Source organism: Polistes fuscatus, unplaced genomic scaffold, assembly GCF_010416935.1.
Source record: "Polistes fuscatus isolate 324 unplaced genomic scaffold, CU_Pfus_HIC Scaffold2, whole genome shotgun sequence".
Lineage (NCBI taxonomy): Eukaryota > Metazoa > Arthropoda > Insecta > Hymenoptera > Vespidae > Polistes > Polistes fuscatus.
Window position 1 is genome coordinate 17,799,005 of NW_025113096.1, and position 26,324 is coordinate 17,825,328.

Sequence of the window (26,324 nt, forward strand, 5' to 3'; positions counted from 1 at the left end):
TAAAATCATTTAGTTATCATTTCCTTCTCTTTTTATAGAAATGAATCTATAAGTTTTATATATATACACCACTAGATTTTATTTAGTTTTATTTAATATATTATTTATTAATATAAATATAATTTATTAAGGGCAAATTTAAGGCGCAAGCGCACTTTGAAAAAGATAAAAATAAAGTTGGTATATATATATATACCTACAGGGGATATATTTAAAGTTGATTTCCAAAGTAGCGACCTATAGGATAGTGAAAAAAAATAAAAATTATAATTTACAAAATATTTACCTATTGTTTATACATTATAAACGATTAACCTATTTCTTTTCACTACCCTATAAGTTGTTACTTTGGCAATCAACTTTAAATATATCCCCTGCATGTATACCATCCTTATTTTCATTTTTTTCAAAGTGCGCTTGTGTCTTAAATTTGTAGTTGCGCATGCGTATAATATATCTCCTACTCATGATGTCGCCATTTCATAATTATTCAAAGTGTAATAATTATTTTCAATTAATTATAATAAATAAAAAATATTTAATAAAATAAAGTTGAGGAGCCGGACAAACAAAAAGTGAGCAGTTTATTGAAAACAAAAAACAATAGAAAACTTCATTGCTTTACTTAGAAATGAGAAAAAACGTTTTTGTATTTTCAATTATTAATAACTAATAAATAATAATAAATAAATAAATAATAAATAAATATAATAATAAATAAAAATAAATAATTAATAAAGTTAGCAATTATGGATTTTGAATTAGCAAATAACTAGCAATTGAATGCACTTATTCATTTTTTTCAGCTGTTGAGGTTCTATACCTACTTCTTAATGCTACCATCATTACTTTAAGTATCTATTATCGTCCACCGGTGGTCAGGTTAGTAACTAAGATGAATCTGGTTAGGAAAAAAGTACTCTTGTGAACTTCTATGTACTCCTGTATTTTTTGGCAATATCTACCTACCTCCCTTTCGGATTCAAAAACCAGATGTCAGTCATTTTACTTTTAATGTAGCGGCCTGCTGTCGATAAGTAGATTCCTGCTGCATCCTACGCGACGACTAGCGCTGCTACTCTCACCACACATTCTATGGCCAAGTGACTTTAGCGCCGGCACTCTATCGTGGCTAACAACGTTTCCACGGAAACGTTAATGTTTCCGTAGTTACAAAGTTTCACTTCCGTTATTATAAATTTAAGTTAATTAAGAAGTTACACGCACCCGATCAACAATCATATTTCATTATCCGTTCGAAATCCTGTAATAGTTTATAAATAAATAAATGTTACATAACAAAAAAATAGTAGTGATGACCAGTGATTAGAACAAATAAAGTTCACGTTCCTGATTCTTTCCGCTACATTAATTATGAAAACTATTATTTAAATAAAAAATAGTACATAAATTGTAATTATAAAATTTCGCGCGTATTCTTATAATGTGGCTGCATGCCACCAGAGGGAGAAATCTCATTCTATGATTGAACCCGATTTTGAATACATGTCGATGTATAAACACATTCTATAAGGAAGGATGATGCTGTTAGAATTATGTTTTAAGTTTAAAATTGATTAACTTCGTATTACTACTTAAACGTATATACATATGTATAAAATATGAGTGACAGACGAAATAATTTGTATAGAAAACGATTTTATACGAAAAAAAGAGCAACCGAACAAACTAGTAAGTTTTAAATGTAGGTTAAGTTTCTCTGCGTAATTGAATTTTTAATATAATTTCTCAGTCGGTAGAAATGTTCTTATATATGTCGGTATAAATGTTCTTATAGTTACATTACAATTATAATGTAGTTATATTTACTATTGATTGATACTTATGTTATGATAGGAATAACTAATGAAATTGAAACATCAGAAAAGCAATTACAAAGCTCATCTAAAGATAATGCGTCCTTATATATACATGAAAGTAGCAATATTCCATACTATGGATGGACATTGTACTTTGATGAGCAAGGTATTGAAGAAGAAAGATCACTTTATTGTTAAAATGATACAAATAAACTCTAAATACTGTCTAATTAATTCTTTTTCCTTTTTCTTAGAATACAAAAACTCCTCCAATACAATAAAAAAAGTTGAAGCTGTCAAACAATTTTTAAAAAGTTATTTAAAATTGTCATTATTTCTTACATTGGAAAATTTAGAGGCTGGGATGATTTTCCATATTGATTATAATGATTTATGCGATGATGAAAAGTTTTTAAATGAGTGGAGTAACTTTAAAAGTGATATACAAGAAAAATCAATATATACAATAAATTGCATCAAGCTTGCAATTCATCAGGTATATTTATATACATAAATATTGTTTAAGAGAGATTATTTTTTTTGTTCTATTTAAAATTAGATTTACCGGAAAGTTTTGTCTATTTTCAAATGAAAAGAAAATAATACATTTTCAATACATTTATTAATATTTGCTGAATATAATATAATTTCCAAATGATGAAAACATTATTTCAATAAATTTAGAATATGTCGAAATACAATATGGTAGAAAGATTCAACTATATATGAGATAACATTACGGAAAGAGAATTTTCTGCTAGACCTAATATAAATTATGTTTACATATAAATAATATTCCTGAATTATACTGGAGAATATAACTTATATATGTTGGTAAAGCAGTATTTATATATTCGGTTTATCGTATAGTATTATCGTTTATCATTTCCAGAATATTTTAAATACCATGTCCAAAGAAGATTTAGAAAGTTCTGTGAATTCAATTAATTTATTACCTGCAGTCAAAGTAAGAATATTAAACTATGCAGAAACAATTTGTTTACGAGATATTAAAGTGAATTCCTATGGTATTTTATTAAAACTATATATTATTCTGATATTCTGTATCATTAATACTTTTTCATTGTTTTTTTTCTTTTATTCAAGGAAAATTAATAAATACGAAAGGATGTGTTGTAAGAGTAGGAAGAGCAAAGCAGCTTGCTCAATGGTTTGCGTTTGTATGTGCAAAATGTGGTTTAGAAAAGATGGAAAAACAGTCAGAGGGATTTTATACCATGCCTAAAAAATGTATCATTTGTGGTGTATCAACGTTTCAACCTGTATTGAATTCACCTCATGTGAAAACTATTTCTTTTCAAATGATTAGAATACAAGAGATATTCAATAACGAACAGGTATTTCCCTTTTTCAAATATATATGTGGAATGCGAGCACCTCCAAGCCAAACACTTAAATAGGCATTCGTGAGGAGATTGGATGGTGGGCCCTGGATAGCTCAATTGGTTAAAGAGCAGTCGCCTGGAAAGCGGAAGATCCGGGTTCGAGTCCCGGTCCAGTCTGTCCAACGGCCCAATTTTTTCACGAATCCTACATATATATATATATATAAGTAATTACATATAGTCAACGGCCTAGCCACGCTGGATTAGTAGTTTCCAGTCGATCATTAAAGTTAAGAAATGTGAGTACGGTTAGTAACATGGATGGGTAATCCATCTGGAAAAACAAAATAACTAACTCTAGAGCAGGCATATAAAACACGCGTTAATGCATAGGTTGCAGCATTCAAATTTTTAAAAATTTTTTAAGAAAAATATTAATTAATTATTTTAAAGTAAATTTTATTTTTATTTGTATGCAGTTGCAGTATGCAGTTTAAATTTTACATTTCAATAATTTTTAATTTAATGATTGAAAAAAAGAGAAAATATAGGTTTAAATTAAATCGAACATACATAAATCTCATTTATGATTTACGATTGCGCAAACACTTGCGGGGATGATAGTGCAGAGGAAATTGCGAAGGTACTTTTTTATTTGATGCTTGACACCGGTTTCGAGCGATTGCGTGGCCGCACATGACGCCATCGTAAACCAGAAAAAAATTCAAATTTTTCAACTTTAAGTGTCAAAACTTAATATTAATTGGATAAATTTTTTAAAGTAAATAATCTTTTATGATTTATATAAAAAAATTGTAAAATGAATTCTAGAAATGAGTTAAAAAATTCTGGAAATGTAAATTAGTTTAATTGCAAGTTATTATATTATTCTATTTTGTATAATACGAATAAGTTTTTTTGTGTAAGGTTTTATGTGATGATTTATGTTTTATTATAATTATGTTTGTTATACTAAATATTCTATCTAACATAAAAATATTGGATTACAGAAATAAAAAAATGCCTAGGAAAAGTAAAGTTAAAAATCTGTGTGTAAAATTTAATCTTTCAAATTTCTGTTAGGAATAATTTTGGATATTTATAAGTAGTTTACATTTTCAGGTTAATGTCAGTATTTGTGGCAAATTAATTTAAAAAATTGCAACATCTCAATATATTCAACCAAATTTTGATAACTTGCTTTGTGAAAAACGATTTCAAATGTTTTCTAAAAAGTAATATTAAACAGTGATTTTGTTTATTTCTTATTATACCTTTTATTTTCGTTTTTATAAAACATGTAAGATATTTTCAGTTTAAGTTATGAAAATAACATTAAATATAAAGTGTCTATATGAGGCATTTTATACCAAATCGGCCACTTTTTTAGGTCGACCTCTCCAATTTTTTTGAAAATTTTTTGTTTTTAATACCGTCAAAAAACACCTTCATGAATTTTTTCAAATTTTTTTGACCACCCGTTTCTGAGATATTGATTTTTTCCAAAATTCAAATTTTTTTTTTTCAAACAGCTATAACTTCGCGAAAAATACAGCTATCGGGGGTCTTGTTTCTTTCAAAATTTTTGTTTTTTAATGCTCTTTCAAGAAAAAAATACCTCTTTGATCTTCATTGATTTATTCCTATTGTTTTTTTAAGTTTTAAGCAAAAAAAACATTTCTTCGAAATGTATGTCCCTTTCGATTTTTTTGAAAAAATTCTCAAGAAAACTTGGACAAATATAGAAAGTTTTTAGACCAATCCGATCGTGGGCAAACGTTTCGCTCTATTTTTTTTCTTAATTCAAAAAATTTTTTTTTCTCTAAACTATATTTTACGATTGAATTTCACCGATAAATACTTTTACAGTAGTTTCTTTTACACCTAAAATTTAATAAAAATATTGATTAAATTGTTCCTCTGATACAAACGCAACCCTTTTTTTTTTTTTTTTTTTCGTCAGGGGGAAAAACCTTCAAAAGGCCCCTTGGGCCCGGTACCCAAGGGAGTGTCGGATTTCTACCGACTAAAAAACCCCCTGGTGCAAACACATTCATTCGTTGGATGGGAGAGGCGGAACCGTGCTACATGCACATACTTCACCCGCTCCCATCCCGATACAAACGCAACCCTGACGCAACCCTGAGCACATGCATGAGAGTGTAAAAGTAAATACATGCAATTTCAGAAAAAAAAATTTTTTGAATTAAGAAAAAAAATAGAACGAAACGTTTGCCCACGATCGGATTGGTCTAAAAACTTTCTATATTTGTCCAAATTTTCTTGAGAATTTTTTCAAAAAAATCGAAAGGGGCATACATTTCGAAGAAATGTTTTTTTTGCTTAAAACTTAAAAAAACAATAGGAATAAATCAATGAAGATCAAAGAGGTATTTTTTTCTTGAAAGAGCATTAAAAAACAAAAATTTTGAAAGAAACAAGACCCCCGATAGCTGTATTTTTCGCGAAGTTATAGCTGTTTGAAAAAAAAAAATTTGAATTTTGGAAAAAATCAATATCTCAGAAACGGGTGGTCAAAAAAATTTGAAAAAGTTCATGAAGGTGTTTTTTGACGGTATTAAAAACAAAAAATTTTCAAAAAAATTGGAGAGGTCGACCTAAAAAAGTGGCCGATTTGGTATGGAATGCCCCATATGTATATTGTAAAATATACAATAAAATGTGAAAATTTTTAGTTTAAAAAATGACATGAAATATAAAACGTCTATGTATGTATAATATACAATATATTAAGCTTGACATTGAGTCTAATAAATACATAATACATAATATAATCATTCTAAAAATCGTATTTTATTAATTTTTTGAACTCGAAAATATGTAGCCCCCAATTATAATACAAAATAGATCATGCAGCCCGTAATATCACATGAATTTGACATGCCTGCTCTAGAGAAACGATAAAAAGAGGCGACCTCTTAGGTAGTATTGAATAAGTGTGAGAAGGTGTTAGTAGAAGAATAACTCGAACCTATAAAAGGGAGAGTAAAAAGACAAAAAGTAATCATATATACTATAAAAATATTATTAACTTTTATATGAGATTTATATGAAATTTTTTTAGGAAACTAAAGGTAGAATGCCTAGAATACTAGACGTAAAAATTTTTGATGATTTGGTGGATACTTGCATGCCAGGAGATGATTTATTGCTTACAGGAATAGTTAAAGTAAGCGTTTATGTTATGCAATTAATTATTTTTTTTAAATTCTTTTTTTTTCAATAATTTTGTACTATCAGGTTCAAGGAATCGACGATAATACATTTAAAGGACATGCTACTGCTTCATTTTCTTTTTATATGGAAGCTGTTACAATAGTTCATAACAATAATGTTAATGATAATAATATTGATAAAAATACTGACAAAATGCATATAAACACAGACACAGTCGCAAATAAAATGAATATAAAAGATTATCTTGCAATTAAGGTTTACATATATACATATATTTCAAAATATATCTTATTTTATTATTGTTTCATATTCATTCGCAATAAAATCATAAAATTATTTTCTAGGAGGTATATGAAATGCCTAATGTATTTTCATTACTAGTACATTCATTGTGTCCAAGTATATATGGTCATGAAATGATTAAAGCGGGATTAGTGTTAAGCTTATTTGGTGGAAATGCAAAGCGTAAAAGCTTACGTGATCATATACATGTACTTATAGTAGGAGACCCTGGTCTTGGAAAATCACAAATGTTACAAGCATGTTCGCGTGTAGCTGTCAAAGGTGAATATACTTAAATATTTACTTCAAAGTACATATTTCTAAAGATATTTTTCTATGCTTAGGTGTGTATATATGTGGAAATTCGAGTACATCTTCAGGATTAACCGTTACTCTCACAAAAGAAAATGGGACAAATGACTTTGCGCTAGAACCTGGTGCTTTAGTTTTAGCAGATAGAGGTTGTTGTTGCATCGATGAATTTGATAAAATGTCTGTGCAACATCAGGTATATAAATGTTACACCAAAAGAGCATATAATGCATATATTTCTTGAATATTTCTTTGACTTGTATAGAAAAATAATATATTATGCAGGCTCTATTAGAATCTATGGAACAACAAAGTGTCACTGTTGCTAAATCCGGAATACTGTGCTCTCTTCCTTCTAGAACATCTGTTCTTGCAGCTGCAAATCACATTGGCGGTAGATACGATAAAAGCAAGACAGTTTTACAAAATTTAAATATAAGTCAACCTCTTCTTTCAAGATTTGATTTAATTTTTTTGCTCCTTGATAATCCAGATAAAGTATGTGGTTATTTAGAAGAACATTTTCCTTCTCTAACAATAAGTGCTACATTAATAATTTATAATTTCATTTTTTATATTACATTTTATTATTACATTTTTAATAGCACCGTGATCATTTAATATGTAAACATATTATGTCGTCTCATATTAATTTAAATAACAAGACAGAGAAGACTTCAAGCGACGATCAATCAAATCAGTCAATACAATTAAATGATTCTTTAAAGTAATTTGAAAAACAAGTTTATATTAGACGATAATTATTTCGTATATAAAATTTAATTATGTATATTTCTTTTTATAGAGAAAAACTAATGTTTTCATCGATAGAACCGAAAGACATAATACCACAAATTATACTAAAAAAATATATCTCGTATGCTCGTCAATATGTTCATCCAAAATTAACTGTTAAGGCGGCAGAAGTATTGAAAAAGTATTACTTAGAGCTCAGATTGAGGAATGCAGAATTAGGTGGTACACCTATATATAATAGACAATTGGAAGCAATGATTAGACTAACCGAGGTTAGCTGTTATTCATTCTATTATAATTATAATAATTATGTTTATATTTACAAATGACATTGCGATAAATAACAATACATAAATATTTACAGGCTAGAGCAAAGTTAGAATTACGCGTTGAGGCTACAGAGTTAGATGCTCTAGAAGTAGTCAAAATATTGGAGTACACAATGATGAACATATTAGAAAATCCAACTTTGAAGATACCACTTGGAAATAAGCTTACAGGGGGAAAAGTATATTTAACATGTATACATATATACAGGCTATTTTCGGAAATATGGACATAACTTCGGGGATAGATTAAAATAAGAAAATAAGAAAAAAAAAACAAATAAGAAAAATAAGAACAAAATCATAAGAACATATGCCTGATAGAACCTTGTTTTCGAATTATGGCTATTTTTGTTTTCTAATAATTTTTATGACTCTGTTGTCTGCTTTTTTTAATTGTTTACAAGTAATGCTTTTTACCTCAAACAATATTAGACGCAGTCCAAGACCAGTTTGCATTACTGATCATTCAATTAAGTCAAATTTTCTGAATCTGATATTAACTGGCGAATCATACAGTTCATTTTTAAAGAAAAACTTAAATGAACTATTGGAAAACGTTTCGCTTGATGTCATCAATTATATGTGGTTTATACATGATGGTGCACCACCACATTTTAAGCGACTAGCGAGACAGTTTTTAAATGAGAGATTCCCCAATAAATGATTTAATCGTGAAGAGCCAATTAATTGGTCAGCATGATAAAAATCCGTTGGATTTTTATTTGTGGAGCACTTAAAGATTTTAGTTTACAATGCATCAGTAAACGACGTTGAAGATCTGTGATGTTGTATTCAAAAGTATTGTCTGTGAATTTAAACAACACCTGGTACTTTTGAACGATTGAGAAAAACTATGATCCAACGTTTGAAAGCTTGTATTCATGCCAAGGACTAGAAGATCATGCATAAGATTAGGAACGTTACTTGTAAATAATTAAAGGAAGATATTAACGGAATTAGAAGAAATACTGGAAGACAAAAACGGCTATAATTTTGAAACAGGGTCATATCAGGTATATGTTCATATGAACTTTTTTCTTATTTTAACGGATTGAATCTATTCCCAAAGTTATACCCATATTTTTGGGAACATCCTGTATATATATTTTTGGAATTAGAAATATGTAATGCGTGTGTTTAAATTATTTATTAATTCATATAATTATTTTTTCCAATAGGTAAAAATATTTATAAAATTACTAGAAAATGAAATAAAATTGAATAGACAAAGATTATTTTCAGTTACAGAACTGAACGAAATTGCAGTTAAGGGTGGTGTTAATGTACATGATTTTACTCTGTTTCTATCGAAATTGAATGAGCAAGGTGTTTTACTACAAATTGAAAGAAATGTTTATAAATATGTTAAAATTTAATGGTTCCTATCATCAATGTTACAATGTTTATATATAAAAAATATACATTTTTTAATTAATAAATCATTTTTATAATTTTTTTATATATATAGTATTTATATAGAATATAATTTTTAAATAAAAAACATGCAGAGAGTTAAAAATATTATTGCCCATTTCGTGGGACACTTTGATACTCTTGTAAGACATCTTGGTGAACATGCTAAAAGGCATGGAGGTTCCTTATTGTTATAAGGAATACATTTTGGCGGATAAGAGCTACAAGATATGGATGGTGTACATATTGTAACTTTACATGGTGGTGGACACAATAGACATGTTGGTGAGTAAGATATACATCGTGAGCTTAGTGCGTATGGTAAGCAATCAGGCAAATAGCTAGGATTTACTGGACATGTCAATGAATATGTTGGGGAAAATGTATTGTAGTTCATATTGAATTTCCTTTTGTACTTTTAATTGTTGTACCTTTCTTAATTATTCTCTTGTATTTGTAATTTTAATAACCCATTGAATGTAAACCAATAATACTAACATAAGTAACAAATTTATAATTCTTAGTAACTTAAGAAATATTTTCGAAAAATTATTCAAAAAATATGGAAAGTGTATAAAAGTTTATGCAGTTGTTAGATATAATATGACAATCGCTTGCTATGACAACTACTTTCCAAATAAACAAATAATTGAATAATTTAGGCTCTTTTTAAATTCAATGTTGTTCAAATTAAATTAATCGTATAAGATGTATATTTAAACAATTTGATAATTTTGACAATAAAAAAAAGAAAAAATTTATAGATAAATTTTGAGTATATATATATATGTTTACAATTGAAATTAAACATGCCTTGCGATGGAAAAAATCCAAATTGTGATAAAAGACGTGAATTATTAGCTCAACTGAAATGTTTAATTAGTTCCATGGATAGAAAGTAAGAGAATAATAATATATATATATTACAATAAAGTTGATTTAATTATTAATTAATATAATAAATAGAAAACCATGTGAATGGGATGAACCACCATGCCCACCACCTGTAAACTGTCCGGTTATAAATTCTTGTGATCCATGTTGTGTAAGTTAAATCTATATTACATTATTTTTATAAACATAAAATTAATACAAATTTTAATCATATAGGAGCCTATTAAGCGGTGCAAAAGCTATGATCTTCGTGCAAGTATAATGCATCGATGCGAGTGTATTAGGAGGAATGGTTTACAAGATAGATGCATGATGTGGGATTGTATGGGTCGACCAGAGTGTTTAACAAAACTATATCCAGTGTGCGGACCTGGAGCTTGTGCACTTTTAAAGCTAACAGATCTAGGAGATGTAAATGTAGCTCTTAGAAAATTTTTCTGTACAAATCAAGCAAGAGAATCTGCATTAGCAGCATATTGCAGACTTGTTTGCAATAGCCCTTGTCCGTCAATATGTCCCTCGCAGTTGTGTGTATCGTCTCTTTGCTCTTCAGCTGGTCCATCTTTCTGTCCACCATGTACAGCTTGTTGCTCACCTCCTTCTTGTTACACACCTTGTTCGTCTTGTTTGCCTTGTACTCCTTGTGATCCGTGTGACCCATGTAAGCCATGCATATCATATTCACCACCATGTCTACCACCTTACCTATCATCCTGTTTGTCTTATATGCCAAGCTGTGCACCATGTTAAATGGTTAGATATGTAGATAAGTATTTTATATTTTCTCAAATATGAAATGAATATTATACACTTCTATTAACACTTCTTTTAACCTATATGATGGGTATGTTCTGATATAAAAACGAAATAGAACACGGGCATTATATCCCATTTGTATACATGGAGTTCGTGTTCCTTGTATAGTCTCCGTGGTTGTTCCTTTGGAAATCAACTTAAATATATCCCCTGCAGGTTTTTTTTTTTTTTTATCAACTTTACTTTTATTTTTTTCAAAGTGCGCATGCACCTTGAATTTGTGGTTGCGCATGCGCATAACATATAACCTCTTCATGACGTTTTTTGATTTTTAATTAATAACTAATTAAATAATTAATTAATAAAGTTAAAAGTTATGTATTTTAAATAAACATTTTGTTAGCAATTTAGAGCACTTATTCATTTTTTCTGCTGTGGCCAACTACGTTGCTTTACTGAGAAATAACACAAAAAAATTTTCACATTTTCAATTATCAATAACTAATTAAATAATTAATAAAAAATTTAAAAAAATATGGATTTCGAATTAGTAAATAGCAAGCAATTAAATGTATATCTTCATTTTTCCTAGTTTTAGTGGTCGTGTGTCAACTTTTTTGCGCTGATGACGATACAAATTATCAAAGAATACAGTATTCTACCTGGTTAGGAAAAAAGTGGACTTGTGAGTTTCTATGTACTTCTGTATTCTTTGGTCTGAGCGTAGTACATACAGCTCTATATAGTCCGCTGCGGCGCGCGTGTCGGCTGTGTTAAAATAATGGCATACAGAGGTCGCAAGTAGCATTCTTAGTATTAAAAACATTTATAACCTTATTTACGAGTCTGTCTTTAAAGTCCAATGGGAGAATGTATTTTGAATACATGAATAATGTGAATGGGTGAATAATATTTTATGCATTTTTCTCTCTCAATACTTATATTTTTATTAGAGATTACGGTGTAAGTTTTATAATAGATTGTATTCGATATTGGACGTATTTCATTTACGAACGATGTATAAATACTGAAATGTATAAACATGATATTTACAGATAATAGTTTAATTACTATCATTGATCAATTGTCTAGCATTATTGTTCATTTTGAATCGTAACATACTATTATTAAGAATCACTGATAAAACATGGCAGAAAATTTTGAAAGAGATATTCCTCCCATGTATACAAATAAGGAACAAAAAACAGCTGGTCAGCCACTCTCTGATTTCCTTTTACAATTAGAAGACTATACACCAACGGTACTAAAAATTTCAACTATTTCTATTAATTATATATATTATTTGATCTATTTTACTATTAATTATTTATTATTCTAGGTACCTGATGCTATTAGCGAGCATTATTTACACACTGCTGGTTTTAATACTATCGATCCTAGAATGTAAATATATGAATTCTGCTATCTAACAAATAGCATAATAATAAAATACAAGTAATATATGTATTAATAAAAAGCTAATAGCAATATCTTTATCCTTATAGAGTGCGTTTAGTATCATTAGCTGCTCAAAAATTTATATCGGAAATTGCAAATGATGCTCTTCAACACGGCAAAACACGTGGTGCTAATCAAAATACAAAAACAAAAGGAAAGGATCGACGTTATATGCTTACTATGGAAGATCTGACTCCTGCTGTTGCAGAATACGGCATTATAGTTAAGAAACCACATTACTTTGTTTAAATAAAATCAAATATATTCCTTATTGTAAAATTAGTCTTTTACTATACATAGTTTATAAAAATAATTTTAATATCGTGACAAATTCGGTACTTTAGATTCAAAATTTTATGTAAGTTTCTTTGAAAAAGTTAAATTATTAATACACCTAATTTCATATTTTTTAAGAGAAAATTTCTTTTGGCTCACCGCATACACACTTTTTTGCCAAGCATTGAATGAATCTGATCTGTCACGCTCCCAGACTAATAAAGTCAAATGCAAAATATTATTAGGTTGGCAACTAAGTGATTGCAGAATTTATCGATAGACAAATCACATTTAATTCAGTTTTTTGATAGTAAAGATCAGAAATTTTATGAACGTGGAATTATGACACTGTCCTGAACGATGGTAAGAGGTCATCGACAAAAACGAACAGTGAATTGAATAAACTTATATTTTCTAGCAAACATTTTCAATTTTCCTTCTTTATTTAAAATCCGCAATCACTTAGTTGCCAACCAATTACAAATAAACAATCAAATATCGAAGAAAGATTCGATAGAAAATCGATTAATAAAGACAAATTAGTTAAAATCGAATAACAAATAGGTGAAGTTCTTAATTAACTAAACCGAGCTATACTAGACGACTTGCGAAAGAGTGAAGATCTTTTCTTTCTTTGAGAAGAGGTTTCCATTTTTGGCAACAATATTCGACATTGCCTATTCTTTCCTTATTTGACGAATAGCATAGTCTCATTCCTTAGTTTAATTTCAGATAGTCTCTTATAGACGTCGGACGTCGAATTGTCGTTATCTAGAGGCTAACTAAGACAACGTAGACATAAGTAAATAATTTCTATATCTTATTTTAGGTAGTTAAGCTATGTGACGTCAAGGAGCATCTCTACAGATTTTCCTATTACATGTTATTATTTTCTTTTTATTCGTTACCTTTTATTTGTGATTTCTTTAGGCGATTAGGATGAACTATTTTGGTACTATAGAAGTATAGTAAAAGTTGTAGTGAATAATAAATGAAAGTGGTTTTATTTAGATTCTACAGATGTAATGTTACACATCTATTAGTTTACCATATAATAGCTAACGCTAATTCAAACTGAACTGAACTGAACAACTACAGATCACTTCTCTTTTATATTTTTCTTCTGAAAAAGTCTTCTAGTTGAGCCGTGTGACGTCTTCCGACATATTTTCCTTCCACAAACTGCTTCATTTATAGTCACAGGAGGACATGTGAGCTTACGCAGTGTGAAGGTTATATTCGCTGATTTATTTTCATTAATGTTCATTCGCTACTTTTGGCACCATCTTTCTAGCAAAGGTAGATGACGTTAGAGGATTTCAGTCGCGTTTTGAGGATCGCTGTCTGATGCTAACAGAGCTGTTTCAACTGCAAATGTAGCCATGATTATCTCCTCACAGGTGGGTAAATCTGCCATATAAATTGTGTATAATAATGGCCCTAGTACACTGCCTTATGGGACAACGGATAAAATTGGAAAGTCTATGGTGAATTGGTTTCCGTACTTGACTATGAAATTTTTGTTAATGAGGTAATATTTGATTTACAGTTTCTTGACATCGATCACCTTAGAAAGTATTGTAGTTCTGACAACTGCCATCGTGGGATAGGGTTGTAGCCCGTCCGGCTGTAAGGATTTGTTTGTAGCTGTTGACTGGCTGCCATCGTGAGATAGGGTTGTAGCCAGACGCGCTATGACCAAATAATCAGGGCGTTTTGCGACAAAGGATAACGTGCGTTCGTAGGGCCGATAACGGACCGAATTATATTGCGTTACCTCAACGGTTTGCAACGGAGACGGAAGGTAAGAGAGCTCTCTAGTATGCGACAAAAGGTACCTCGCGACGCAGTTGCGTTACCTCGTTCTTTCTTCAACCTATCCGCAAGTCACTGCTTATTGTATCATTTTCGTCTCGAATAAAGCCTTCGCTTGCCCCGGCTTTTCTCTCAATTTCGTGAAAGTTTTTATGCCGAAGCAAGTTGCTCTGTACCGTGTAAAACTTTGTTAATTGATTTATCTATCCCTCCCTATCTCACTCATTCTTACAGTAAAATCATTACTGAGCTCACGACATTAATCTTTGATTATTTCCGGTCTTACATATTCTAAAAACAAGTACTGTTCCACCGTCTTCATAGATGTGAAAAAAACTTTCGATAAAGTGGAGCATCACGAATTATTATGAACAATCAGTAAACACCTTCCACACTCGTATTACAAACTCCTAAGATCTTACCTTTCTGACAGAACATTTTACTTAAAAATAAAAGACACTGAGTTTACACTGTGGAAAAACCAAATACCAAAACTATAACTATATAATGCAGAAATTCCGCAAGTAATGTCATTCAAGTATTTGGGACTACTTATACATTCCAAACAAATTCGTCTAAAAAGGAGACAAATTGTTTGGCTAACTGGTAAAAAATCTAAACTTTGCATAGAGAAAAAATTAACAATCTACAAAACAATAATAAAACCTATCTTGAACTATGGAATACCGTTATACTGTATAGCAGCGAAAAGTCACATTGCCAAGCTCGAGGCTCAACAAGACATAACCCTACGCACAATCACGAATGCTCGATGGTACGTCCGTAACAAAGAAATTAGGAACAACTTAAATATTCCCACGATAAAAGAAAAAATAATCAAAACAACCTGCAGATACAAAAAAAGAATGGATACTCACATAAACCCACTAGCCAACGATAAATAAAACCAGTATATCCCTAGAAGGCTTAAAAAAATCTACCCAGAAGATATAGTAAAAGATTAAACCTAACCGAAATAAATGACAATAGCGACGCTATCTCATCGGAGAAACCGTCCGCGTGCTATCTTTTTTCACTTATATAGCAATTTACCAAATGTATACGGACAAATTGTAAAGGTGTATGGAGTTAATAAAAAAAGAATATAATAGTAAATATCTATAGTCTAAATTAACAATTAATTGACTCGTTGAATTATATGTTACTTTAAACGCCGTAATGAACGAGAATATCGTCATACTTAATTCTTCGTTGTCGTCGTCTTTCGTCTTTTTTCACACACAAACTCTCGCCGTACATACAATACAATATCAGATGCTTTTGGAGAGAGCTCTCGTCCTTGGTGTTACGATTCTACTGCCACAAAGGTTATGTATAGCATTTAGATCACCTCTTGCTATGAATTTAGAAACTAGACTTTCAAAGAGGAGATCAAATTTTTCTTTTTGAATATTATGTCTTGGAGGACAATGAACTATTGAGATATTGAGCGGACTGTATCAGTTGTCTATTATAACACTTGTTGACTAAACATAGTCTTGTTTGATGGGTGCAAGTTCACAATGTTTTATATTAGATTTAATAATAATCACCGTACATGTGTCCTTCCACTGGGATGATGCGTGTAGTAAACCTTATAATCATAAATTTTAAATTAAGTTTTATCGGTAAAGTGGGTCTCGAATATCAGCATTATTTGAATGTCCTGGATTTTTAAGAAAGATTCCAACTAAACTTTGATTGACATTCCAAAAAGCAATACGTAAAGTTTCCATTATTTGGTAATAGATGATAATTTATTTACTATTACCGTTAATAGAGAGAGAATTTTATTTATTTGTTCAGTTTGTTTTTTAATAAGTTTTTCAAATTTACTCACGTTATCAGAAGTGTAAGCATTTTCGTTTTTATTTTCTAAATCCGAAGTTAACGAACTTGGGATGTTTGGGAAGCGATTATTTCCTTTCGTAGTTTGTGCATAAGAAACTGTTGGATCGATAAAACGTTGATTATTTCCGACTTAGTTGGTCCTTAAGCTTGATTGGATGTTTGGATGTTCCCTTAGTTTGGATCTCGAGAACTTTGAGCAATTTTCTTGAGCAATTCTTGGTAACAATGCCACCCTTTATAGTTCGCGATATGGTGGTCGCCACATAGGAGACAAGTTCGTCGAGTTTAAACTCATTTTTTGCATTCCACAGTTAAATGTGGACCTACACATTGCACACACTTATATTGGGGCGATTGAAATACTTTTGAGTGTGATCGTTTTTTTAATCTTTTTTGCATTGTAACGCTTATTCGAGTAAATTCAAGGGAGGCGAGTTCAGCCGAACGAGCGAAAAAAAGACATCTGTGTATAGATATTTAAAGAGATTTCAATCAAAAGTATTTATCTCATATTTTAATTTCCATAAGCTTGTTGTCTATAATTAGATTATAATAATATTAAAGAAGATATTGATTTATAAGTGCACACATTGTAGATCTAATGAAAAAAAGAATAAAAATAAATAGTTTTAAGCAATCCGTGATCGAGAAGTTTATTTTCTTAGCTTTGGTTGGTTGTTTAAAATTGATCAATTTTCGATGACTAAAGTATTTCTAGCATATCTATAATAATGCTATAATGAAATATTATTGCACGAATTGAAATGCGCATATGAAAGGACGTCATTTATTGTCATTAATCTACGCAATTGGTATGTTTCAAAAATATTCGTGCAATATTTAAGTAAAATAGTAACTAAATATAATTGTAATAATAATCATGAGTGAAGAAATTAAACCGCTTTTTTATAATAATTAAAAATGTTGTGATTTTTATGTATTTCATTTTATTGTTACGAATTGCATAAAATACTGTATGCAACAAGTCTGAGAAATGGCAAATATGGTATAGGAAATTTTCAGAATTCACCTCTAGTTGTATAATATCACAAGTGAACTGGTGTCTTTTGTAGGGATCAGCGAAAAGTCTCTAGTATCTAGTGGTATAAAAGCAGCGACAGCTCAGGGTAGCGTCTAGAACCGATATCCAATAGGAGAATAACCCTAGATTTTCGTTTTTATAATTTTTGAAGGAAATATTATTTAACATTGTTCGGCGATATTTACGTTGTTAGAATAATTTATATTGCGCGCGGAATAGGCGGCGTATGCGTTAATTAAGTTGCGAGGGCGCGCAAGGGCTGTCGAGATGCGTGCGGACACGCCTTACCATGCAAGAGGCAGGGGAGAGCGTCTTGAGGTGTGCGGGGGGAATAGGATGCGTGGGGCCGTGTGCACGCACGAGTCTCATTCTGTTGTTCACTCTGGTTTGAGCTACCAACAGTGTGTGTCTCATCTTGAGCTTCTCGTTATCTGGGCTTTTTGTTCTAGGCAACGTGACTAGAGCGTGTGAGAGTGAGTGAGGAGTGTGTGGAGTTGTCTGGTGGTTTGTTCCTAACAGGCTACTAACGCGAGCTTGCTGCGGACAGTTGTAGCGAGTTACCTGCAACCTGTCGCCAGGCTACCAACGCGAGCTTGCTGCGGACAGTTGTAGCGAGTTACCTGCAACCTGTCGCCAGGCTACCAACGCGAGCTTGCTGCGGACAGTTGTAGTGAGTTATCTGCAACCTGTCGCCAGGCTACCAACGTGGATAAGGTTCTGGCCAGACAGGCCATTGTTAGGTGCGATAAGAAACCGCGTGCGTTCGATTGTCGTCTTGCGTCGGAAGCGAACGGTAAGAGAGCTCTCTAGCGTGCGACCAAAAGGTACCTCGCGTCGTTTATTCTATTAATATATTTTCTTTCAGCGTTTTGTTTGTAATTGTATGCTTCATCAGTTTATTGAATAAATTGTTCTCTTGCCCCGGCTTTTCTCTCAATTCCGTGAGAGTTTTTATGCCGAGGCAAGTAGCTTTGTGCCGTGTAAAAGTGTTTTGCTCATTTATCTATCCTGTCCTATCTCACTCATTCCAGCGTTAAACTGTTTAATAGAATTCATTGGGAGGGAATCGACCATTTTCTGGTCACGTATATAATTGCAAGAAACAAACATGAAAATAAAATGCGATCGTTTCGAAATTTTTACATGTTTTTATAGGTGTCTTGAAATGTACAAAATAATTTTTTTTTAATTAATTTTATATTAATTTGTCAATAATTTTGTTTGTCTAAGTTGAGCCCTCGAAAAATAGTTGAGTTGTTTCGGAGAAGTACACAACCTTCCGTAGTCATTTGAAATAAAAAATTAAAGAGATTATTTTTCTCTCTGTAGGCTTTATTCTAATGAACTATTCAATAATATGCATATTAAAAAAAAAAAATATAAATAGCGGACTTATAAAAAAAAGGTTTTCAAAATTGAATTTTTCTTTTGATAAATTTTTTAAAAAAGTTAATTTATCATAAAAAATGTAATGTTCTAAAAGTTACGTATTTAGCTATGTGTGTTTAAAATAACAGGTTCAATTTTTAGCCTAATCGGTGAATAGTTTTAAATCAGTGCTTCTTCGAAATTCCGTAAACATGATTTCGAGAAAAACGCGTTCAAAGTTTTACATACTTTCATACAAACTACAGCGCGCTTGTTTCTTTTGGCTATAATTTTGAAAATATTCTAAATTTTGATCAGAAACCTTTAGAAAATATTTTTAAGATGTTTTTCTTGCAAAAAATGTAAAAAAAAATCAATTTTTTAAACCCGTTTTTACTACCTAAAGTTATCAGGAAATACATAATTTATGAACGTTCATGAATATCTATGATTGCTCTATTTGTAAAACATACAGTCTTGTTGTAGCCCGCTTAAGGGACATCACTAGTGCGAAATTTTGAAAAGTCGATTTTGTTGTTGTTGCATATTTCGATAGTTTATACCTTTAAAAATAACATACAAAAATTTCAAATGTCTATCTCAAATAGTTTTTGAGTTACATCCATCTAAAGAACCGTACAATATCCGTAACCGTACAATATCAGTAACTTAAGCTTTAAACGCGTTTTTCTCGAAATGACATTTTTCAAATTTAATGCAGTTATAATTTGAAGACAAATCATCCGATCGATTTGATTCTTTTTGCTGCTTCTTTTATATATGTTTCTCCATACCAAGAACCTCCAGTTTTTCGATCGAATATAAAATGTAATTTTAACAGGTCAAAAATCATCAAATTTTCGTCAGTAGTTTCGTCAATAGTTTTTGGACGCTTGGGAGATTGCAAATAACTTGCTGAATTTTCAATTTTTTGATAAAAAAATTTTATTATGTACTTATTATAAATCCACAAATATTTCCTTCAAATATTAAAACATTTCATGCAGTAATTTTCTTTAAAAGAATTCTCAAAAATCACTTTTTTCAGGAGGTTACACTAGTGGTGTATGATTTTTTATGATTCTTTTGAATGTCCGAATTTCCATTCTTAACTGAGTAAATATCCTTTATTTTCTGTGAAATCTGTTCTCAGATATCTTTATCATCGGTCAACACGATCAGGAATTTTCCGTTGCGACAAATTCTTTAAATATTCCGACAAAAGACGGAACGGACACCAATGTGATGTAACCGGCGATAGAGCAATGTTTGTGCGTGACACCAATGTGGTGTAACCGGCGATATTGCAACTTTTGTGCATAACACCACTGTGGTGTCACCGGACGTCATAGTGTTAATGCCTTAAATCAACAGAGGAACTGTATTTCGTGATTAGATAATCTTTACATGGGAGACCAGAAAACGAAGAAACACGAATTTTTTAAATTATAATTCTTTTGACGCGTTTGGGAAAAAATGATGAGAATGAATTTTTACGATGCGCGCGCACCGACCAAAAAATCAACAGGATGAAGTTTGTCGGTATTTACGATGCGCAGGCAAAACGATTTGAAATTAACTCCGTTACATTTATCGTGGACTGATATCTATATTCTGATATTTCTATATACACAACACGTGTTTTATATCGATACAAATACAAATTATTTATATGTTTTGAAGCTATTTAATTATTACATACAGTGGTGATTGATATTAAATAACTGTGAAAATCTTCAAAAATATCTTTATAAACATTGATTATTTGTGAATATTAGTAATAAAAGTCTTTTTTGAAGTTATTTGAGGTATGTATTATTGTTTATTAGTTTTTAATTCGTTTCATTTCTTCTCTATAGTAATCATCAATTTAGGTTGAAAATGAATAAACTAGATAACATGCTATTTGATTTTTTATGCCTTAACCATACGATAACAATTTTCTGATTTTAATCTAAGAATACCGATGAATTACAATTGTTCTCTTTATCCTGATATTATTCAAAACATAGTAAGTAAAATAGCAATATTCTGTTCAGTTAAAATACTTTACCGAGTAAAATATATGTAGGATTCGTGAAAAAAATTAGGCCGTTGGACTGATTGGACCGGGACTCGAACCCGGATCTTCCGCTTTCCGGGAGACTGCTCTTTATGCATTGAGCTATTATATCCAGGGCCCACCGTCCAATCTCTTCACGAATGCCTATTTAAGTATTTGGCATGGAGGCGCTCGCATCCTACATATATGTATGTAAAGAAAACCACGTCACACATATCGAAGTGCTTTTCTTTAATTTATATTTGCCGCGTCACCGACAAACTTATCAGAAGTCGTGACAGGCACTTGAGATGTAACTATATAAGTTACTCTACTCTCTCTCTTCCGGTAGAGTAAGATTACAATTCGCTCCGGAAGATAGTAGACACTAGAAGTAAAGGCTTTAAATGTTGTTTCTTTTGTTGTTATAGGTTAGTAAATTATTTGGTAATTTATAATGTAACTGTTTAAGTATTTTAAATAAAACTTTTGTTGTTATAGAGAAACGTAATTACGTCTTAGTTAATTAATAAAAGACCAAAGATCATTATATGTATTATATTATTTTTATTCCGAGGCGCGTTGTGGTTTCTTCGAGCTTGTGCTTTATTTTACGTCAGGCAGGTAGCTAACCTAACCTAACAACCCTCCTCCTTTATCCGGGCTTGGGACCGGCAACATGACCCTCACGATCATGTAGGCGAAGTTAGCTTTGGTGAAATAGAAACGGAAGTAAGAACACAAGTGGTTAAGGCAACAAGAGCTGCGGCACAACTCAATGACACCATATTCCGCAACAAACATCTCAGAATAGACACAAAAAGCCGTATTTACAAGGCCACTATAAGACCCATACTAACATATGCGGCGGAAACAAGACCCGAGACATCTAAAACCCGCCAGATGATGGAGGCAGCGGAAATGAAAATAATCCGGAGAATAACCGGAAAATCTCTATGGGATAGACAAAGAAGTGAAGCCCTCAGTAGAACATGCCAAATCGACAACATCAATGATTGGGTATTAGGGAGGAAAATTCAGTGGAACGATCACATAACCCGAATGACAGGGGACCGAATTGTGAAGATCGCTAGGGATAGATCACCACTAGGGAAACGAAGCCCAGGAAGACCACGAAAACGATGGGCGGACGATATACCTACAAGAAGCGAGTTGCGATGAAGAACAGGCAATATGCCTATTTGGACGCTGGAAGAAGAAGAAGAAGAAGATATTATTTTTTAATTCAATTTATGGTCCTCTACTTCTTTTTTTATATTTGTTATATTTCATACATAAACTTCTTTCTTAAATAGTTTTAGATAAGTATGCGGCTCTACATTTTTTATTCCAATCGAATACCATAACACATCCAAGAAAAAGACTCCATTATAGCATCGGATCTATGCACATAAATTTCATTTTCCAATGGTTAACGATGTACAGATTTTTTTTAACTAATGTCTCCTTCGTAGAAATTTTATGTGAATTATTATGTACTTAGAATGCAGTTGCAGTGACAAAAAATAATCAAGACAAGAATCTATTGTATAGGTAAAAATGAAAATATTGTTTAAGGAAGAAATAAATATTATAGTTCTCTTGAAAAATATTTATTCAAAACATTGTAAAATTTATTCTTATTGCATTAACTTTCATTCATTTTACAAGAAGAGATTGCGCAATCTTTATTTTATTACAGAAAAGTGTAGGAAGCATACCCACATCTCGGCGCGTCCTCATGAATGTGTAAAAGCGCTTCACATTCGCCGTCCAGCAAGCAGCCAATGATAATGTTTCACACTCGTCGTCCGGCGAGCAGCCAATGAGAACACTGCATGCGCAACATCTTGCAGCAGCAAATGGGAGCGTTTTTTACTATCGAAGTTTTCCGCTACACGCTAAACGCGGTCTCTTTTGTTTTTCGGCTCTCGCACCGTACTGACGAAATTATTAATCGCTACGCATATTAATATATTCCTGCTTAAAATTAATGAAGTATATTTTTTGTTATATTTCGTCCGACATTATTTCTACAGTAACCTGAGGATCGCCACGCAGGGTTAATATGTAACGCCATTTAAACGAATAGCACGTACTATTTTTTTTTAGAACATTTAATGTAAAGCATTGTCGGTAAGATTTAATAGTAAGCGCTACCGATAGATAGTGCAAAAGTTTAATTACTATAACGTGTTAAATTATAATCAAATAATTAAGTAAATGAGATGAACAATATTCTATAGATATTTTTTTATTAATTAAAACAATCAATGACTTATAAGAAATCTCACAAATTTAACAAAATCTTTGAACAAAGAAGTTAGAAGAAAGAACACTGTGTTCGCGATGCTACCGTTGCGTTGAGAGAGCGCGTGTGTCTCGTTTGACGGTTGAGAAGGAAGAGAGCGAGTAGCGTGAGTGATTTACCTACGTAGGGTTTTTTAGTGTTTTGTTTCACCGCCTGAGGCGTGACACTACAAGTATTTAAGAGCCAAAATTTGGCGTGGCGGCCACAATACTCCCCCTAAGTCTTTTTAAGTGGTTGATTGAAAGAGACTTTCTTTCTAGCGTATGTTTTAATTGGAATGTTGGTTGTTGAAGTCCATTGGTATTCAGGAACTCGATCAGTTGTGTGAGTTGCGAGTCGTTGTCTACGTCTGTTTTGTACAAGTATGCTGGTTTCAGTTTATCAATGTTTATGTTTTTTAGTGTACCGTCGATGTCCAGTTCAAAAATTTTACCTGATTTTCGTTTTATAATTTTATAAGCTCCTCTGTATGGTGATTCTAATGGTGATTTAGCATGGTCAGATCTTATAAATGCGTGACTACAAGTATAGAGATCCTTTGGTATGAATATCCTAGATTTTATATGATGAGCTGTTGGTGTTGGTCTCGAACCTCTCATGAATTTGCGATGCTTTTCTACAAAAATATGTGGATTAGCTACATAGTCATTATTAATAAAGAATTCACCCGGAGTGCGTAAGGTGGTTCCGTATAGCATTTCCGCTGGTGAGACTTGAATATCCTCTTTGTAACTGGTACGAAGTCCAAGTCGTACAGTAGAAAGTATTTCTGTCCAAGGTTTTGGTGAACACATTAATGCTGACTTAAGAGTGCGATGCCATCGTTCGGTCATGCCATTCGACTGCGGATGATATGATGTTGTCCTCTGTCTATTACAGCCAATGAATTTGGTAAAGGCCAGAAACAAGAATGACTCAAATTGTGAACCTTGGTCAGATGTTATTGTTGTTGGCGTGCCGTAATGTACGATCCAGTGGTCGAAGAGAGCAGTAATGATCGTATCCGCCATAATGTCTTTTAGTGGAACTGCAACGGGCCATCTAGAGAAACGATCGATGATGGTCAAACAGTATTTATAGCCCTTGTATTCAGGTACTATAATGATGTCCAAATGTATATGTTTGAAACGATCATCCGGTATGTTCATGTGCTGTGGTTGGATGCGTGTATGTCGTTGTACTTTGGAAAGTTGTCAAGGTATGCATTCTCTGGCCCAGGTAGTGATATCTTTTTTGATGCCTGGCCATACAAACTTCTCCCGTATTTGTCGTGAAGTAACGTTCCTGCTTGGATGCGAGAGCACATGGATAACATTAAAAGCAGTCTTGCGAAGGGTAAATGGGAGGTAAGGTCGGATAGTTCCTGTCGATATGTCACAGTAAATGTTTGTGTTGTCGAGTTTAAGTTTATTCAACTGTGTACGATCGGAATCGATCGTGAGCGAGAAAGTAACATTTTGTAAAACGCGCCTTTAGTCCGATATTAGCGATCGTATCCCCACCACTCGGCGCCGAGCGTGTGCGCGCCCTGCTGGGCCCATTATCGAGGACATTCGTTCTAGTCTTTCGCCAGACGCTTAAGAGAACACTTTATTTTTCCAACGAACATAGTAGACGATTCAACATCCCAGGGGTAGTGCGATCACATCCCAGGGTCGACGATAGAAAGGTGACGGACCGCAGAGGCGGTAATTAACGATAAAGAAAGGGAGAGGCGATACGAAACGGTAAGAAAGTTCTTCATTGGTACCAACCATCTTGAACGGATAAACGAGAGGAGCGGCACCACGTGCTTTGCCCGTAGGTGACCGCTGGTAGAGAGAGGAGAAGTTAACCACGGGTTTATCCGTGGTTGATCATCATTTTAACGTAATGTAATATTCAAACAGGGTTTTTATGCCGTAAGGCTTTTCCCTGACGAGCCAATAAAGCATTAGCATTTTCATTGGCTCAACCACGTGTTTTATTTTGTTCTAATTACCCTTTCACCTTCCTCACAATTAGCTGAATCCAATCGCCGGAGGACTCCACGTAGGAGGAATTTTTGGCAAATACATTTTGGTGCCTCCTGTGAGGTCTGAATTCCTGATCTCTGGTTTGAGCGAATCTGCGTATCTGGTAGCAGTAGATTGAGTACAACGGATTCAAGAACAACGAGGTTGAGAACATCTACTTCATGAACACCCTCGCTATCCAGTCGAGCTAGTTGTTACAAAAGATTCGGAATAAAAGATAAGTAGATTCAATCATTTGTGCATACGCTCATTATGCGTATCCACTTTTTAAAAAAATTAATAAATATTTCACATTAAATTGCGTCTTCGAACCCCTTAGAAGTTCGCAATTTCTAATATAAGCATTCATTGTCTCATCTTTCTTACCAAATTATTATAATAAAAAATAGGAATCGATTCATACAATTCTATTTTAAATTCATCGGAAGTAACACGTGTTAGTAAAATCGTTATTCTTGGTTCCGAAATCGCTTAGCAACGATACATATTTTCAAAACGCCTTGTTTTCGGACAAAGAGCGATAACAGTTTCCACGGTTACATCACTTAGCAACGATACTTTTTCAAACATAAGACTAAGCAACGACGAAATCGTGACATCGGTAGAGCCGATAGATAAGGGACCCCCACCCCTTTTTTACCAATCAACAGCTCAGGACCGTAACCGCGTGATCGGAAACCCAACGCGCTATAATAAAATTTCATATATCGATTCTTTGCCTTGCCATAAATTAATTAGTCCGCTTTCGAAGAGTAAGACAATTAACATCGGTACAAAATAGAACGAAACCAACTCAGTTGGGCACGAGCGGCGTTGAAGGCGCGGTTAACATATTTAGAAAAGGCAATTGAAGAAGGAAAGTTACATCCGGACGAGATATCATCTCGCCTCGAACGTATAACTCATCAAGTAGATACATACGAACAATTACATCAGGAATGTATAGATAGTGATACGGAGGGAGAGTTCGGTGATTTAGACCAGCTTTTAGATAGATATCACGCAATCAGGAGGACATTGGACGCGAGCAACCCATCCACG

General features: G+C 32.3%; 4 protein-coding genes and 2 long non-coding RNA genes across 8 annotated transcripts; 5 read left to right on the top strand and 1 right to left on the bottom strand.

The window, feature by feature from the left end:
- Positions 1–1,092: 1,092 nt before the first annotated feature.
- On the top strand, positions 1,093–10,113 carry LOC122516348 (DNA helicase MCM8-like). 2 transcript variants are annotated; one of them, XM_043634079.1, is made up of 14 exons: positions 1,093–1,692; positions 1,858–1,986; positions 2,075–2,316; positions 2,713–2,848; positions 2,928–3,178; positions 6,252–6,356; positions 6,428–6,619; positions 6,709–6,928; positions 6,991–7,154; positions 7,244–7,456; positions 7,564–7,685; positions 7,764–7,986; positions 8,079–8,222; positions 9,222–10,113. In XM_043634079.1, exons 1-14 carry the CDS (start codon positions 1,623–1,625, stop codon positions 9,417–9,419), a joined length of 2,409 nt encoding a protein of 802 aa, XP_043490014.1. In that variant the 5' UTR covers positions 1,093–1,622; the 3' UTR covers positions 9,420–10,113. The 2 variants fall into 2 exon arrangements, with proteins under 2 accessions (XP_043490014.1, XP_043490015.1); XM_043634080.1 differs by lacking the exon at positions 6,428–6,619.
- Positions 10,114–10,209: 96 nt separating this feature from the next.
- On the top strand, positions 10,210–11,100 carry LOC122516129 (keratin-associated protein 10-7-like). The gene is made up of 3 exons (XM_043633699.1): positions 10,210–10,354; positions 10,423–10,501; positions 10,567–11,100. The coding sequence occupies exons 1-3, from the start codon at positions 10,266–10,268 to the stop codon at positions 11,098–11,100; spliced, it is 702 nt and encodes a 233-aa protein (XP_043489634.1). The 5' UTR covers positions 10,210–10,265.
- Positions 11,101–11,889: 789 nt separating this feature from the next.
- On the top strand, positions 11,890–12,972 carry LOC122516390 (transcription initiation factor TFIID subunit 10-like). Of its 2 annotated transcripts, none has more exons than XM_043634153.1 (4): positions 11,890–12,069; positions 12,162–12,367; positions 12,446–12,510; positions 12,612–12,972. In XM_043634153.1, the coding sequence occupies exons 2-4, from the start codon at positions 12,254–12,256 to the stop codon at positions 12,811–12,813; spliced, it is 381 nt and encodes a 126-aa protein (XP_043490088.1). In that variant the 5' UTR covers positions 11,890–12,069; positions 12,162–12,253; the 3' UTR covers positions 12,814–12,972. The 2 variants fall into 2 exon arrangements, with proteins under 2 accessions (XP_043490088.1, XP_043490089.1); XM_043634154.1 differs by having other exon boundaries at positions 11,890–12,008.
- A 3,086-nt stretch (positions 12,973–16,058) lies between these two features.
- On the bottom strand, positions 16,059–16,873 carry LOC122516391. Its single transcript, XR_006303559.1, has 2 exons — positions 16,496–16,873; positions 16,059–16,249 (listed from the first exon to the last, which is right to left on the bottom strand). It is a non-coding gene; the product is annotated as an uncharacterized LOC122516391 (long non-coding RNA).
- A 959-nt stretch (positions 16,874–17,832) lies between these two features.
- LOC122516393 lies at positions 17,833–18,534 on the top strand. Its single transcript, XR_006303560.1, has 2 exons — positions 17,833–18,021; positions 18,096–18,534. It is a non-coding gene; the product is annotated as an uncharacterized LOC122516393 (long non-coding RNA).
- Positions 18,535–21,636: 3,102 nt separating this feature from the next.
- On the top strand, positions 21,637–22,139 carry LOC122516131. The gene is made up of 2 exons (XM_043633700.1): positions 21,637–21,653; positions 21,767–22,139. The coding sequence occupies exons 1-2, from the start codon at positions 21,637–21,639 to the stop codon at positions 22,137–22,139; spliced, it is 390 nt and encodes a 129-aa protein (XP_043489635.1).
- The last annotated feature ends 4,185 nt before the right edge of the window (positions 22,140–26,324 follow it).